The following is a 15667-nucleotide window of genomic DNA, read 5'->3' as shown; positions in this document are numbered from 1 at the left end:
GCAAATTCAAAATCATTTTCTTTAAAAGCATTTTAAAGAATTCTGTGCAGGATAGATTGATTCCTTAAAATCAATCTTTTTCATTAAGCTATTTTCATGAATTTTATACAAAATAGATTTATTCTTCAAAATTGTTCTTTTTCATTAAATCATTTTAAGAAATTCCATAGTAGATTTATTCTTTAGGGTAAATCCTTTTTAATTAAGTCATTTTAAGAATTCTATACGGGCTTGATTCATTCTTTAAATAGTTTTTTCACTTACGTTGACTGCTTGGTGGACGGCAAGAAGTGGTTGCCCATCCACGGTGCTTCCAAAATTGGAATTTGTTGCCCAAGACGTTCGAGTTGTTTCAGTAATTTCTCTAAAAGGTACGTGTTCATTCAATGTATCTTTAAAACTGTAAAGAGCGACTCTGCTGCCATCAGGGATGTCAAACATCAGTTTCTGAACAACTTTTAAAATAGTTCTTCCCTAGTTAAAAATAATAGTAATTAGTATGGTACAAATGGTTTAAATAATACATCTTTCTAATATTTTGACAATGTTTGTGTTACACTTACTAAATGTTAAATACAATTTGACAATGTTTGATACAAGGTCGAAGCAAGCGAAGCAACCCATACAGCACAACTCGTCATAATTATGTTTCAGTTTAGTTAAAAATCTCGCCCAATTTACAACATGCATCGCTTCAAAAATATTTGTGAAATGTAACCTTTGATTGGTTGACCATAAAATAATTCATTTTTTGTTCAGAAATTATGTATTTATTGTCTTTTAGATAAAGAACGAGAAACCCACGTGTTGATTTTTCACCACAGTAGAATACAATATAAATGAATAGGAACAACAAGGTGAAAACAAAACATTCTTTCTCAAAACAACTGTTTTTTTATTCATATTATGCTTTATATACGTTGATAAATGGAGTACAGAGCGCAAAATGAAAAAACGGACCTATCTCAATAACTTTTAATCTAATGATCGGATCTTCACTTTCTAGGAATCAATCTTAATGTAAATCTTAATCACTTCAAACATGCTAGTTATTTAATACATACGATATTTTAACTTACGAAATAAGACACAAAAACGCTTTTTTTTTTAATAAACATATCTTTTTTTTCGATGGATTCTGATTTCAAAACCCCCAAAGTAATACCGAAATTAATTCAGAAAAAGAAATAATTTCTATTTAGGTATGAGTTGGACAAGGCAATATTTTATCAAAAGCGTTATCTAAATATTCAATAGAAAATATTTCGAAAATTTCTACCTGAGTTAGTAAACTTTTCGTATCTTGCCAAGCGACAGCAAGTCTTAATTCACTTTCCTGGACAAAGGAAAACTTGATTTCTTCATCCGCAACCTCATCATCCGCTTGAACAGACCTGTAACAATAATATTAGATTAGATTTTTATCGAAATCAACATAGACTTTAAAAAAGAATGTGAATTAAACTAATTTATCGGAAGAAACTTAAAAACAAAAAAATTAAAAGCTTTCAGTCGAAACTTAAGCCTTAGAAAACTCTTAAAATACAATCAATATTAATACTATCTTTCCTTTTTTAATTCATTGCAATTCTTTACGCATTTTAACAAACCTATTGCACTACAGAAGCCAAGAAATATTTTTGAAAAATATAAAATTTTTATTAAAATACGTTGAATGCACTCACTGAACATAATGTATCTGTACCTTCTGTATAATTAATTACGCTATTTCTTTAACACTATGTTTTGCCTCCATATGAATGTCCAACCTATAGTCAAACTTGTAATTTTTGCCCATAAGTTCGAAAGGGAGGAAAATAATCAGATTATAGTACATCAGAAATACATCTTTAATTTACATTTTTTTCTACGCAAAAAATACAAACTAGTAAGATGGCATATTTGTAAAACTAAAATTTCTGAGTTTCAATTAAGAAAATTAAAATAAGTTAATTAAGTTAATTACCTCGATAAACAATGCATAAATGTCGGGTGAGTAAAATATTATCAATACAATATAGTTATTTCCAATTAAATTTTTTAAAATAAATTAACGTACTAAATTATTTTATTAATTCAATGCTTGAATCATAAATCAATAACCTACTTAAATACTTCAATTGTTTCGAATGCATTTTTATTCATAAAAAGAAACTTGTCTAACTTTTTATCCCTTATTATTTTTGTACAGAATGGCTTCATCAATCTATTTTTTTTTTTTTTTGAGTGATTATAACTGAATAATTTATAGCCATAAAATCCTCGAAAATATATTCAAATGTTTCTACACACAGGTAGGTTATAATTATATCTACCTTGTTTAAACCTACAACGAGTCCGTTCTTGTAGGTAGATATCAATAAAAGTTAGTACATACGTTATATGGACAATGGGTAGAAAATCTGTTATAAAAAATGAGTTGAATTTTTGATCACCATTTGATTCGTAATAAGATATATGCAGTCTATTTTGTTCATAAAGCACATGTTTAAAAACGTATTATTGGTCCCGCAGTGGACTGATCGTTAAGACACGGTTCCCAGCAGATCACCGAAGTCAAGTGTGCGGGTGGGTGAGCACTTGGATCAGTCTGCGTAGAGACAGAGGGTGTGCGGTATTGGTCCTCGTTAAACTGTGCTACCGTAAAGTGCTCGACTTCGCGCGCAGGTCGTCGGGCTACCAAAGCGGAGGTGCCATCCCCTCCGCAGAGTATCAAAATTGTGATGGCATGTCTTCGGATCATCCTCCGGGATGTTTCCCAGACAGTCGCCAATAGCCCATCGTGCAGCTCTAGTGCGACGTAAATTAACAACAACAAAAACGTATTATTGCAAGTTCAATCGTAGCACAGAGAATTTTTCAATCTATTGCAGCAATATGACGTGGTGTTGTACTTGCTGTCAATTCAGTTTTATTTGAAATCTGCTTTCGCCTTTTTCTCCAGTAGTAATAGTAATAAGAATAGCAGAATCAAATAAGTAAAAATCTTTTTTCATTTTTTTCCCATCTGAAATGGAATTAAGGAGAATAGTTTTACGGCATGAAAAAATTACGGCAAATCATTAAATGCGCCATCTATCAGCTGAAATAAGAACTCTTTTTTATTTCAGATTTTTTCCCCCGTGTTCCACATAATGTCACGGCATCATTGATCTACCAGAAGAGACACAAGGTTAATCTAAACAGTGAAACTTTTTATAACCACAAGTGAAATTATTTTAAACAGAACTGGAATTGTCAATTTTTCTAATAATTATTATTCTAGCAAATCATTCATTATATCAGCTGCAAAAATGTCTAAAAATAAATCACTTACTTAAAATCCTCAGATGTCTCAATAACTTCCCATATGCTTTTATATGAACAAATGAGATTTTGTTTGTTAGGAGAACCAACATTGTGAATTCGGTCCTCTTTACCACAGACGTGGTCCAACTGAAATTAAAACAAAAAATAATAAATTAAAAAAATAAAAAAGATATATTTTAAAAAAGATGTATGTTAAAAGAAATATTTAAACATATATTTTGTTTCAGGATTTTAATTTTCGTATTATATATCGATTAGCAAACAGAGACAGTATATTATTGCAAATACAGCGTGTCTCAGTCTTAGGGGTTCAATTTTTTAAGGGATTACAGAAAATAATGAAAGAAAATTTTTTAGAACGAATAAAAACACGGAAAACACAAAAAAAGTGATTTTTTTGTCAATGAATTAATAGCAAAGAGCAAATGCTATAGTAAAACTGTTCCTTTTTAATTAAATTATACTTTTATTTTCAGTTAATTTAGTTGTTTAAACCTACTTAAACGGTAAAAAAAGGTTAATTCCTAGAAATTGACGATTTAAAGAACATATAAAGGATAAGTTTTTAAAATAATAGTAATTTTTTTAAAAAAAAATAAAGTAAGCATATTTCGGTATCCATAAAATGAAATTTCACTGAACAAAAACAGCAATAACAATTAATTATAGTAATTGTGACCATTGATTACTTATATACAGGGATCATATGATTACGTGTAAACAATGCTTTTTCCATGTATAATGATTACTTGTAATCACGAAAAAAGCTAACTCAGTTCTAGTTTTTTCTTAGGTTAGTACTCAAGTAGGTAATTTATTTCAAATTTTGGTGTCTAGGATTAAAAATTGCTAAGATGTACAGTGCTCAAAATAAATTTTTAAAAAATTTAACACCTAAATAACTTTTGATCTAATGTATCAAGACTTCATATACTAAGATACAATTTAGGAATTGACCTGAAATATGCTAATTTGTGATAATATTTTACGTTTCGAAATCAGATACCAAAATGTGCTCTTGATATTAAACATATTTCTTATTTTCAACAGATTTGGATTCTTAACCATCGAAAAAATTTGACTAGTCATAATTTTGAAAATAGGGAACCAATAATTTAGGTAATTGGCTTATAACGGTTTTAAGTTATGTTTTCCTTCTTGTTAATATCACGTTTTGTTAATTTCCCTATATCTCATTATCTATTAAAATGAATCATAAACTTTTTCCTTCAGTTGTAAAATTCGTTTATCTAAAAATAATTCCATGTAAAAAATTAATTTTTTAAATAATTAGTATTATTAGGATTAATATTCTTTTTACAGCCAATTGCTGTTTTTCTATAATTAAAAGTGTTACAATTTATCATTTTATAACTAATTATTATTTCTATTATTATTTTTTATAATTAATTACTAATAGAGTCGAATAAAATTTGAATTTTAATAAATATAATTTTTTACCTTATTTAAACTGCGTAATTTTAAACGATGAAATCGAACATTTAAGCTAAATCGATTGAATATTTTCTGAGTAATGAAATCTTAAGAAAGTTTATTTTTAAATTTTCTTTTTTTCTTCTGTTATCACTATTTGAACGATTTCTATCAGATTTTGATTCTTGTCCATTAAGACTTCAAACTTTAAAATGCTGAAACAATTTGTGTAACTTTCTATTCAAGTTTTTATTGGCCATCATTAAAACACGCAATAACAAAACTTAGCATTAAAAGCTCCAAACTTTTGGCAGTTTTCCTGGCGAACCCATAAGGACAATTTTTTTAGATATTGGTTACCCCTTCTCGTATATTTTCAGAGTTAAAAATCCTAATCCTCTGAAGAAAAGGTATTTTTATTCAGACAAAGTGCTTTTTTTTCACTCGCAAAAGTTTAACATGTGTTTCAAATTTTTGGAAGTCGGGATATTTATTATTATTTCAATTCGTAACTTGAAATAGCGTCTGCATTAACTAATTAGTTTAATCCAAGTGAATCACATAAGCAATTAAGTTGGCCTACTAGTTCATGACAATTCTATCATTCCATTTAAATTTATTAAGGTGTTTCAATTTTTTTATTTTGCATACTACCAAAATTATGCTAAACCTGAAATTAGTGTAAACATTTAACAGCTGACATTCGCTAAATCCCCTGACAAGACACTTTGCAAACTCCAAGTGTAGGGCGAAGAAGAAGTTCGTTTCAATTCCCTGGTGTTCGAGAAATGCTGCAACAAGCTTTTAAAGGAAATTGATTACATTATCCTTAGGACTTAAAGAAAATAAGAGAGTGACTTATTGAGAACATTTAACTGAACATCATGTATACAAAAAGCGTACTAGATGAAAGCAGTCCTAATTGTTTCAACAGATTTTTGATCATTGGGGATTCATCGGGAACGTGACCCATGATAGTTTTGAGAACAGAAAAAATCAAGGTTCAATAAATCAGTTGAGGAGCAGCTACCAGTACCCACACAATGCTGCTAAGGTGCTATAGTAAAAACCTGCAGAAAGAGTTGGCACAGTAGTATTACAGTAACGGAATTCTGGCCACAATTAAGCATCGTTGTCCATGGTTTTTATGAAATTCTCAATATGACCTGTCTTCGCTTAGAGTGAGCAGCAACTTACTTGAAACACCTTGCAAAATCCCTTAAAATGTATACATCCAATTATGAAACACCCTATATAGTCAAAAAGTACATTTAAGCTGCTCACCTGTTGCAGTTTTTCATGGTAAAACATTAAAGATGATTTCGCATTTTGCCCATCTTCCTCATAGGGGTGAATTGAGCAATTGTTAGCTGTTTCGGATGTTAAAACACAACTGTTGTTGTCGGAATCCCTGTAAAGCAGAAACGTTGAGTTAGTTTTAAAGTAGAGTCTTTTTGCAAGTAGAGTCTTACCAACTACGACTTACGGCTTGCGAAATATTCATTCAACTCTCAGGTTAAAAGTAACATAAAGTATAGAAATAAACACTTACATAAGAAAAATATAAATAGTTATTTTGCATTTTACATCATCAGCGGATAGAAATTTCATGTTTGCTTCATTAAAATAGCATAATTTCTAATTATGTTTTAAGTTCAAATGGAAAATTGTTTTGTGTATGCTAACGAAAAAATATTAAACCTTCAATATCAAACATACTATATAAGTCGAAAAAATTTGTTAACACATGAAAATACGAAAAGAAATAACAATAGGTAAATAAAGCTTTTTAAATGTTTTTACTCAATTTAAAAAAAGGGGGAAATTAAATTGTACTTCAAGTTTAAACTGAAGTTAAATCATTTATTTTTCTTGATAAATTGCGAAGTTTCAGTTAAATAATCAGTTCATCGGGTACTTAAAGTAAACATTGCATTGTAAATGGAATATTTAATAAAACGAATTAAAGCGATTTAAAATTTTATAAAACGAAACTAAATTTTTCCCCCAAATGACTTTATAAGTATGTTAGTTGCAAAGAAATTTTTTCATATAATACAATTAGAAATTTGATAAAAGATATTTTTTTTGAGGGGATGTTATTTAAAATTTTATTTTTGAAATTTTAAGTATCAAAGCACAAAAACTACTTATATTTTTCCTTTAAAAGATATGTGAAAAGCGAATTTCAATCACTTTTCATTTTTACGTTTTAAAATGACAGAAACAATTGAAAACATTAAGAAGTGCAACTAAACGCTAAGATACAAGTATCATAACAGTTTTTTTTTTTTTTTTTTTTTTTTGATATTCTAGAAGAGCCCTTTTTTATTTTACTTTTCTGATATATTTTTCAGTAAACATTTCTTTAGATGTTTTATTTATTTATTTCACCGATTTCTTGTATCTATTTTTAGGACATTCTCGCATTTTGTAAAATTGACTTAACAATACAACGAAATATTTATTATGTCTTAATTCTAGTTTTTAAAAAAACTTATCAAAGTTTAATTAAATGAAATGTTACCTTTCGGTAGGGGTATCTTATGTCTCCTAATGCTATTTGAAATCGAGGCCCCTCAAATTTACAGTGATATAATTAATAAGATGAAAATAATCAAATATTTTAAATTTCAAAAAGTGTAGCCATCCTTACATGATTGAATAACCTATTTTTGGAGATGTGCAGTCAGTAATATGAATTTCGTCACTGCCGGGAATGGTGTAATGCGTAGGATACATGGGATCATCTAGAAAACCATTTTCATCAAAAACTCCATATCGATATTTCAACCATTCTCTTGCCAGAGTTTTTCCTGTGAACGAAATTTTAAAATATAATAAACTAAAAAAATACTTTATTACATATATTAAAATATATATAATGAAGTAAAATGACTCATTCTTTAAAAGAATTCAGAATTCATAAAACGTGGAAACAATACTACACACTTCCCAAAAAAGCATTTTCTTAAAAAAATGTTTTTGCATAGTTTGTACGGTGCGTAAAATAAGAAAATATCACCCTGAATAACTGTCATTCAAATAATCCGATTTTCACGTATAAACTGAAAGCTTAAGTTTTGAAACTTTAACTTTATAGTTAAAGATAACTGCATAACTACAATAGTGATGCCACAGTTAAATTATTGTTTTAAGGACCGCATGAACCCTGTTAAAATAATAAAATACGGATTTTTTTCTTTTACGAACATAAGATTCTGATTAAAATAATGATCGAGACCCAAATATTAGATGAGACACAAATGTAACTAGATAAACCGCAGTAGCAAATCAGGGCAAAATGCATTCCGACGCTCTATCCAGAGTTGGTGAGGAACTCATGTCATTTACAAAGGAATCTGCTTTAATTATGAATAAAACAATATTCCGGGACATCAAGACCAGCTGATGTGACAAGGGTGGTAAGAATTTTGGTATAATCGAAATTGATTTTATACCCAGAATTCCAAGAATGTGCGGCAATAGATGATATACAGTCATTTTGATAATGGATATATTTATTGTGTTCTTTTAGACAAAATTTTAAACGACGTCTGTTTTGTACGATGCAACTAAAGTCGAAAATGTATAAAATTTATCCCAAAGATTCCAAGAATGTGCAGCAATAGATGATTGATCACATTCTTGATAACAAACTTTTTTTTCTACCATATTCTTTTAGTCAAAATTTTATAACGCGTCTGTTTTGTCCGATATAGCTAAGATTGCACTGGCAACGTATTCATTCTTTGCTTCACTCTCGGCTACCGCAGTTTGTCTAATTTTATTTTTCAATTTTATTTTCCCTATTCTTTTAGATAATTTACAGTTTTTTACAGGCTGCTTTTGTTTTCTTCATTCACGTCTGTGAAATCTAGAGAATGGGCCCCCGTTTTTGAGGGCATGAAACATTTGCTTCAAAATAAATAAAAAAAAATGAACATTAATAAAAGTTAAAAGCGCTTAAAAATAAGCGCCCATTCTCAAGACTTGCCAGACAGGAATGACTTCGTGACGTGAATTTTTGAGAGACAGTTACACAGTGAATTGAATTAAAATACTGAACGCGGTATTAAAATAAATTATACGTAAGATAACAGTTATGGCTTTTAGATTGAAAAAATAATAAAAGATAAGCCATGACAATATAAATAATCAATGCAATGCATTTTTTTCTATTGCTAATCTTAAAAACAACTTTTTAAAGATATCAAACTATTCCGTCTACAGTTGAAATTTCAAAAGTCGAATAAGATAATGGAAGGACTCCTCTTCCCCTGGAATCGAAGTTAAATAGTTACAAGGCCAATTATTTCGAACAAATAAAAGTCTCCGTTCCACTCGAAAAATTTTTGAAAATGTCTTTTTATTTATAGATCCAAAATGTATATATTTTAGGATATATTTCAGAGCATATTTCGACAGAGTTTATTTTTTTTGCACCGTTTATTATTATTTTTTTTCTTTTTGTTTATAATTTCTGAAGTTATGTGATTTAATGCATAAATAGTATGAAAGTAAACGCGTCTTTCTTCCCGCTTTTCTTCCCCCTTCCTGCAGCTCTTAACCCCTCCTTCTCGCTCCCGTGAAAATGACAGGGTGAGGTTTCGCCCTCGATTTCTCCCTCCCGTGATATTGACGGGCTGGAGTGTTCAGTAGTAACGCGCCAATAAGAATAAAACTAATTCATTTTTTTTGCCCGGAAAACATTTTATGTCTCATTTTACACACCAGATGGCAGTACCAGGATATTTTTAAGGTAATTGTAGATAGTTAGTTTATTAGTCGCCCGGTGGCTGAGCGGTAGCGCTTCGCGCTGTCGTGCCACAGGTCCTTGGTTCGATCCTTGGGCCGGGCAAGGCCGACTCAGCCTTTCATCCCTTCAGTGGGTCGATAAAATGAGTACCAAGCATGCTTGGGAACTAACACTGGGGGTTCCGCGTTCGGCTGACCACCTGACCGGAACATATGCTCCCGCACCCCAGAGCCCAAGGTCAAGAAAACTGAGATGGGCACAGTCGGCCTTGGCCCTCTTAATGGGCTGTCGCGCCACTGAGTTAGTTAGTTAGTTAGTTTATTTTAAACTAGATGTCAGCACTAATCAGATACGTAATACAAGTACCAAAGCCAAAAAATTAGGCACTTTTATGACCGTTTTCTTGAAAATTAACCGATTGTTAAGGGGTTAACAAAATAAAGGAATCCGTTTATACAAATAGTAGTTTGTTTCTAACTGTTTCGAGCAGTAAAATGTTTGCTGCAAGCAGATTTCAATACCGGGGCTAATGAAATACTTGACTCAGTACGATTGAGCATCAATGAAATATTAACATGCTTGTCTCCTAACGGTAAAATGTAAGAAAAATTTCAATTTATAATTTATCAAAATATTTTAAAAAAACTGTTGCTATACTAAAACTATTTGCTGAACATTCAAATGACAGCTCTAAAATAAGTCGTAGTCCAAAAATGTCTTAATGTACCTTATTTAAGTATTCAGAAATACCTAAAGCTAGAAAAAAAACAATTGTTTGAGATGATTCTAAAAACAGCACGGTTATTGAATCTTTTTGCAGTTTTCTATTTTTAGTGTTTGCTATTTAACAAAATAAGGCACATTTTTCTGAAATAACAATATTTTATGAATTGTACTAAAAAAATTTTTCAACATTATCTTTTTAAAAGGGCAACATGTTTTAGGTTAGTGGGAGAGAAAAAGTTTATATGTCATTAGCAATTCCAGAATTTTTGTCCATTTAAAAAACAACGCAATCTATTGTAATTTTTGCGTTGCCTGTTTATGCATTTACTTTTCATTACACGAATAAATAAAAAACAATCAATAATTTATTTTCATTTTTCGAAAAAATATTCGGCTATTTTATTATTTTGTCGGTCGTGAAATTGACATATTTGCCCTTTCGGCCATAATATGTGCCCAGCTGCAAGTGACTAAGTTGCTTCATTAGGTGGGCCTAAAAGGTGCGAGAAAATTCTAGTTGTTTAACGGTATAATGTGAAAGCGATTTTTCCCGCTGTTAACAGTTTGATTACCATCTTATTTACGGTTATTTGACTGTTTAGTTTGAATATGGTAAAATAAAAATTAAATAGATTGTTGTTTAATCATTTTTTTTTCGAGAAATTTCCTACTGTGTGCATGTTAAAATTTATAAATAAGTTATTCTATAGATTATCTAATTATTATGCAGATTGAATATGGTAATCCGTTAAAATGACAAAAATTGCTTAGTTTCTCAAATTACCTCGGTAATCTGCAGATAATTTGCACATTGTCTATTAAGCACTCGTTAAAGTGAAAATAAGATCTTTGTTGGAACAACTTTACTCTTATATAACGTAATTAATTTTTTGCTATCTAAAACAAATCAAGTTAGTAAAATCAAACAATCAACAAATTATTTGTCAGATTTAATTATCAATTACTTTAGAAACTGTAAAATAAAGAATCAAACGGTTTAGAATATAATTACAAAATTGTAAGGAAATTTACAGAATGTCATCTGTTTATTTTTCGGCATCTAAAAAATAAAATTAAAATAATTTTTTTTTTTCTAGTGCCCACCTGTGTTAGCATCCGTCAATTACACTTACAGGGCGATTTTGTTGGCCTCTTTTTCAAGGGCACCATATTAGATGGGCCAACGTCGCTCCCACAGTGAGGACAGATTGTACAGAGAAGGAAAGAACGTTCACGCCTTGCCCGAGATTCGAACCCAGAACCTTTCTGATGCAAGGACAGTTCCCTGCCCCCTACATAGGCCGTTCGGCTTTTAAATTAAAATAATCAACACACTATTTTATAGTATAAGAAATACGAATTTTAGTGACACCGAAGCCGTTAATGTGCTCATTACGTCTCTAAAATGTTGAAAACCCTTGATTCGGCACTTTAACAGAGCAAATCAGTTAATCTACAGATTGACTCGGTAATGCTTAACAGATTTCAAGTGTTTGCGGCAACAAAGTTTAGCCATGCTTTTTTTTAAATCAATAAGTGCATTTAATCATTGTGTTTTATAGCATATTTAGTATTAATTATTAGAAAAAAAGAATTAGTTGACGCATGCAATTGCAAAACCAAGATACAAGAGTTAAAAGGGAAGGAAAAAAAAGATTAGAAAGAATTAAAGGCAAACATTTAATTTTAGAAAAAGCTGCCTTTTTCCAACATGATTAATGCATGACATATTCGAAATTAAGTTATTTTTGGATATTTTGTGTAACATCTCTCCACGTAATATTGCACTGATTCAATTTCGGTGAATCAAATGTAAAGATTAATTCGATTAAATTTCGCAATAATAATACAATTGAATATTTTGTCTAGATATATCAAGTACCTAGATATATACAGTGTTGGTTATCACCATGGTATTTATCAGTGCGTGAGCAACTCTTTGTATTTATCTTTAATACAAAGAAAGAGGTATTCAATATGACCTCATACGTACTTATTGATATAAAATTATCAGTCTGTTGAATCCGAAAAACAAAGATAAAAAAGGCAAGTTCAAAATTATTAAATACCTTTCATGTATTGGAAATTTAGGTTATAAATAGAACAATAAAAGTATATTTCCTGATATCATAATAAATCTTCCTATGAATACTTTAGTTTAAAGAGTGTAAAATCATTACGTGAAATTCGTTTATGATATTAAAGTGTCCCCCTTCCTTGAATTATAAAATTTTTTAAAAATAATATAATTGATGATATTATTAATTGATCACTACTTTTGAATAAATTAATAAATAGTTATTTTTGTTTTATTTTATTTTCGTATCATTTTATTACACTAGTTGGACCATCTTGATTTAGAAAATTTAATTAAAAAAAAGAAATAAAATAAAGAAAAAGAAACAAACATAAAAATTTTTGAAGTTAAGTTATTATTTACAGATAAAAATAAGGCCAACATCATTACCGGTTTTCTATACTATGCTATATATATATATATAAATCATTACTGTAAGACAGTGTTGTTTTCCAAGCTTATGACTTTTGTGTACCCTTTCTAAATTTTTCGTAGCGCTGTGTACCACTAATAAAAAATTAATGTATTTTTTACTATAAAAAAATTGCACGAAAGTTAAATCACAACTAGCTGTTGACTTCACTAATTAACTGTCAACTCTGCAAAAAAATAGCCAACAGAAAAATACGTAATCGTAAATTTTCATGGCTAGCTTTGCTTTTAAATAAAAAAGTTTGAAATTTTAGTTTGTTGCAAAATATTTCGTTTAAGAACGCGTAGCCCCGCTAAACTGTTTCTGTACCCCTGGGGGTAAGCGTACCACACTTTGGGAAGCACTACTTTAAGACAACCTAAAAAAATGAATAATATCTACTATAATGTTGGTGCCAGATAAAAAATGTAGATTCTTTTTTTAAAAAAAATTACCTTTTGGGAAAGATTCTTCTTCAGCCAATAAGAATTCACTGGGAATCGATATCCCAAGGGCAGAAACACCACAGCCTCCATACTGGTGGGCGATAGGTTGTTTTCCGAATGCACTGTCTGTCAATGACGTCACCTGTATATCTGGTTCAGTTTTTGCGTTGTAAGATGAAACAGAACCAACATTTGACCAATGGGAAGAATTCCATGTCCGAGGCAAATGAAAAGTCACACTTCCAATCCTCAAACCAACTGCTGTATGAAGAACTGATGAAGCTTCATTGAAGATTTTCTGCAAACAACAAATAGTGTAACTTTCATGCTTAATCCTATGCTCAAGAAAAAACGAAAACTATCAAAATTATAAAATTTATTTAAACTGTTAAAAATAACGAGATAGTTTTTAACTGTTTAGTGGGTCACTTTGCACCATTGCAAAGCATCATATATCCTCCAGTTGATAAAAAGTGATAGTACTTATAGAATTTTTTTTTTTAATCTTTCTTCTTGTAATTGCTACTGCGATTCGTAAAAAATAACAATGTGATGAACTAAAATTCAAGCGAATTTTTTAAATATGTACATATTCGATTATAGAAGGAATGTCTTACATATCATAGATATATGCCAATATTGATATATTTTTACTATCAAATTAGTTATCAGTAATCAGTTATTAGTAATTCAGTTATTAGCCACTTTTAAATCAAAGTAAAATGGTATTTTAAAATTAATTCGTGCAATGAAGAAAATATTTAAAAAAAAACATGATATTATTTTAAATAAAAAAAGTATGATTTTTATTTATTTATTTATATTATTATTGTTATTATTACTATTATTTTTAACTCAATTGGAATGGTTGCGTAAGAACTAAACTACCTTTTAAATTTCAGGTTCTAGAAAACTTCACTTGAGTAACTAAATTATTTTAATTTTCACCCTTGTTCAAGCGACATTACTGCTTATATAAAGAATGTAGAGAAAATTGTTATCAAAAAAACTTTTTAGATAATAACTTCTAGAAATTTTTTTTTAAAAATGAAACTTTAAAATATTTTAAATTTAAAACTGCACTCTTTTAAAACAGATTACGATATATTTTAACATATTTTTTTCAACAAAATGTTAAAACTTATTTCTACCGCATCTTTAAAAGTTCTTAAGGAATGGTATAAAGTGGGGCATATTGGAAACAAGAAGAATCTTGAAGTGGTTTTAATTGTGAACAAATATTTTAATATTTAAGTACATTCAACGTAGTTCTGTTTCTGAGGAATCATTTAACAAATCTCTGACTTATAGTAAAACTAGTGTCAGAGGATTTTTCTTGCTTAGATTAGGTTTTGAATTTTTTTGAAAAAATATATAATTCAAGGACGTTAAAAATTTGAAAATTCAATATAATATTCATTCAAATACGAAGACTTTAAATAGAGAATGCATACCCATCCTTTCGGGTAAGCTATTATATTCTACCCCACAAGTAGGAGAACAATATTAACATTAAATTATTGAATTAAAAAAAAATTTAAAAAATTTATAAAATTAACATATAAATAGATGAGTAATCTAAATTAAATTCATAGTTTGTCTTAAACTTGATTAATTAATCAGATTTCAGAGAAGAAAAAAATTAACTTATAGCTGCCAAGTTAAATTATCAAATATATTTAAGGAAAACTAATTATAGTTACGGACAACTAATATTTATTTGGATAATAGTTTTGTTAAATAGTGTATCTGTATACTGTATTTGTTAAATAATATATCTATCATAAAAGTATAATATAGCACTTTTTCCTTTTTCAAAATCTTCCTCAAAAATAATTGTATTTTAAAATATTATCTTTCTCAAAATTTAATCTGTATCTACTCAATCATTTTAAAAATATGCATCCATTAGTTCCCCCCCCCTTTTTTTTTAAATTTTTTTTTAGTGTATAATATAAGATAAAAATTTTAATTCAAAATAGTATCTACACAAATGGAAGGCCATTAAAAGTTCAAACAAATCTAAGAGGAAATAAATTCGTTGTTTGCGATGCGTCACAGACAGGTTTAACAACAGATTAGATTTTAGAAAGGCCATATTTACTCAGTAATCCTAGACGATTATAAATACCTCAGGATTATTTGATTTACTAAACTAACACTAACCTGCATGGAGTCCACTAAACTGATGCCATCTTCTGGGGGTAATTTCGATGAAAACGACACCACCACATTTTGATAAGCATTTTTTTCTACGGACAGTTCCGCCTCTATTCTTAAAAATAGTGCCAAGCACAGAGCGGTGCGGAGACTCCAGAATCTTACGAGCATTATTTTTGTGTGTCTAAATTACTGCGTAATTACAAATTTTAAAAGACTTAGAACGGTCTTTCTGTTGTTTATAAAAGAAATGGCTGCTCTAATTGTGATAACATGTTAGGTATCAGGGAGAACAGATAGCAGGTAGAAAGATAGGTGTGTTTTTTATCAGGAATAAAAAAAAA

General features: G+C 29.4%; 1 protein-coding gene across 2 annotated transcripts in view; it reads right to left on the bottom strand.

Moving 5' to 3' along the window:
• The window catches only part of LOC107457311 (calcium-activated chloride channel regulator 1), a 41354-nt gene extending 25687 nt beyond the window's left edge, over positions 1-15667 (bottom strand). Inside the window, exons 1-7 of one of the 2 annotated variants that reach the window (XM_087167634.1) lie at positions 15330-15667; positions 13173-13461; positions 7400-7559; positions 6028-6154; positions 3317-3435; positions 1280-1394; positions 265-474 (exon numbers count right to left, since the gene is read on the bottom strand). In XM_087167634.1, the coding sequence (XP_087023760.1) occupies positions 265-474; positions 1280-1394; positions 3317-3435; positions 6028-6154; positions 7400-7559; positions 13173-13461; positions 15330-15494 (1185 nt within the window). In that variant the 5' untranslated portion in view covers positions 15495-15667. The remainder of the gene's footprint in view (positions 1-264; positions 475-1279; positions 1395-3316; positions 3436-6027; positions 6155-7399; positions 7560-13172; positions 13462-15329) is intronic. The other variant, XM_087167633.1, reaches the window with a different exon arrangement.

The sequence above is a fragment of the Parasteatoda tepidariorum genome, chromosome 7 (assembly GCF_982258835.1).
Source record: "Parasteatoda tepidariorum strain Cologne lab strain chromosome 7, Ptep-v5.0, whole genome shotgun sequence".
Taxonomy (NCBI): domain Eukaryota; kingdom Metazoa; phylum Arthropoda; class Arachnida; order Araneae; family Theridiidae; genus Parasteatoda; species Parasteatoda tepidariorum.
This window is presented reverse-complemented; position numbering and strand designations above follow the sequence as displayed.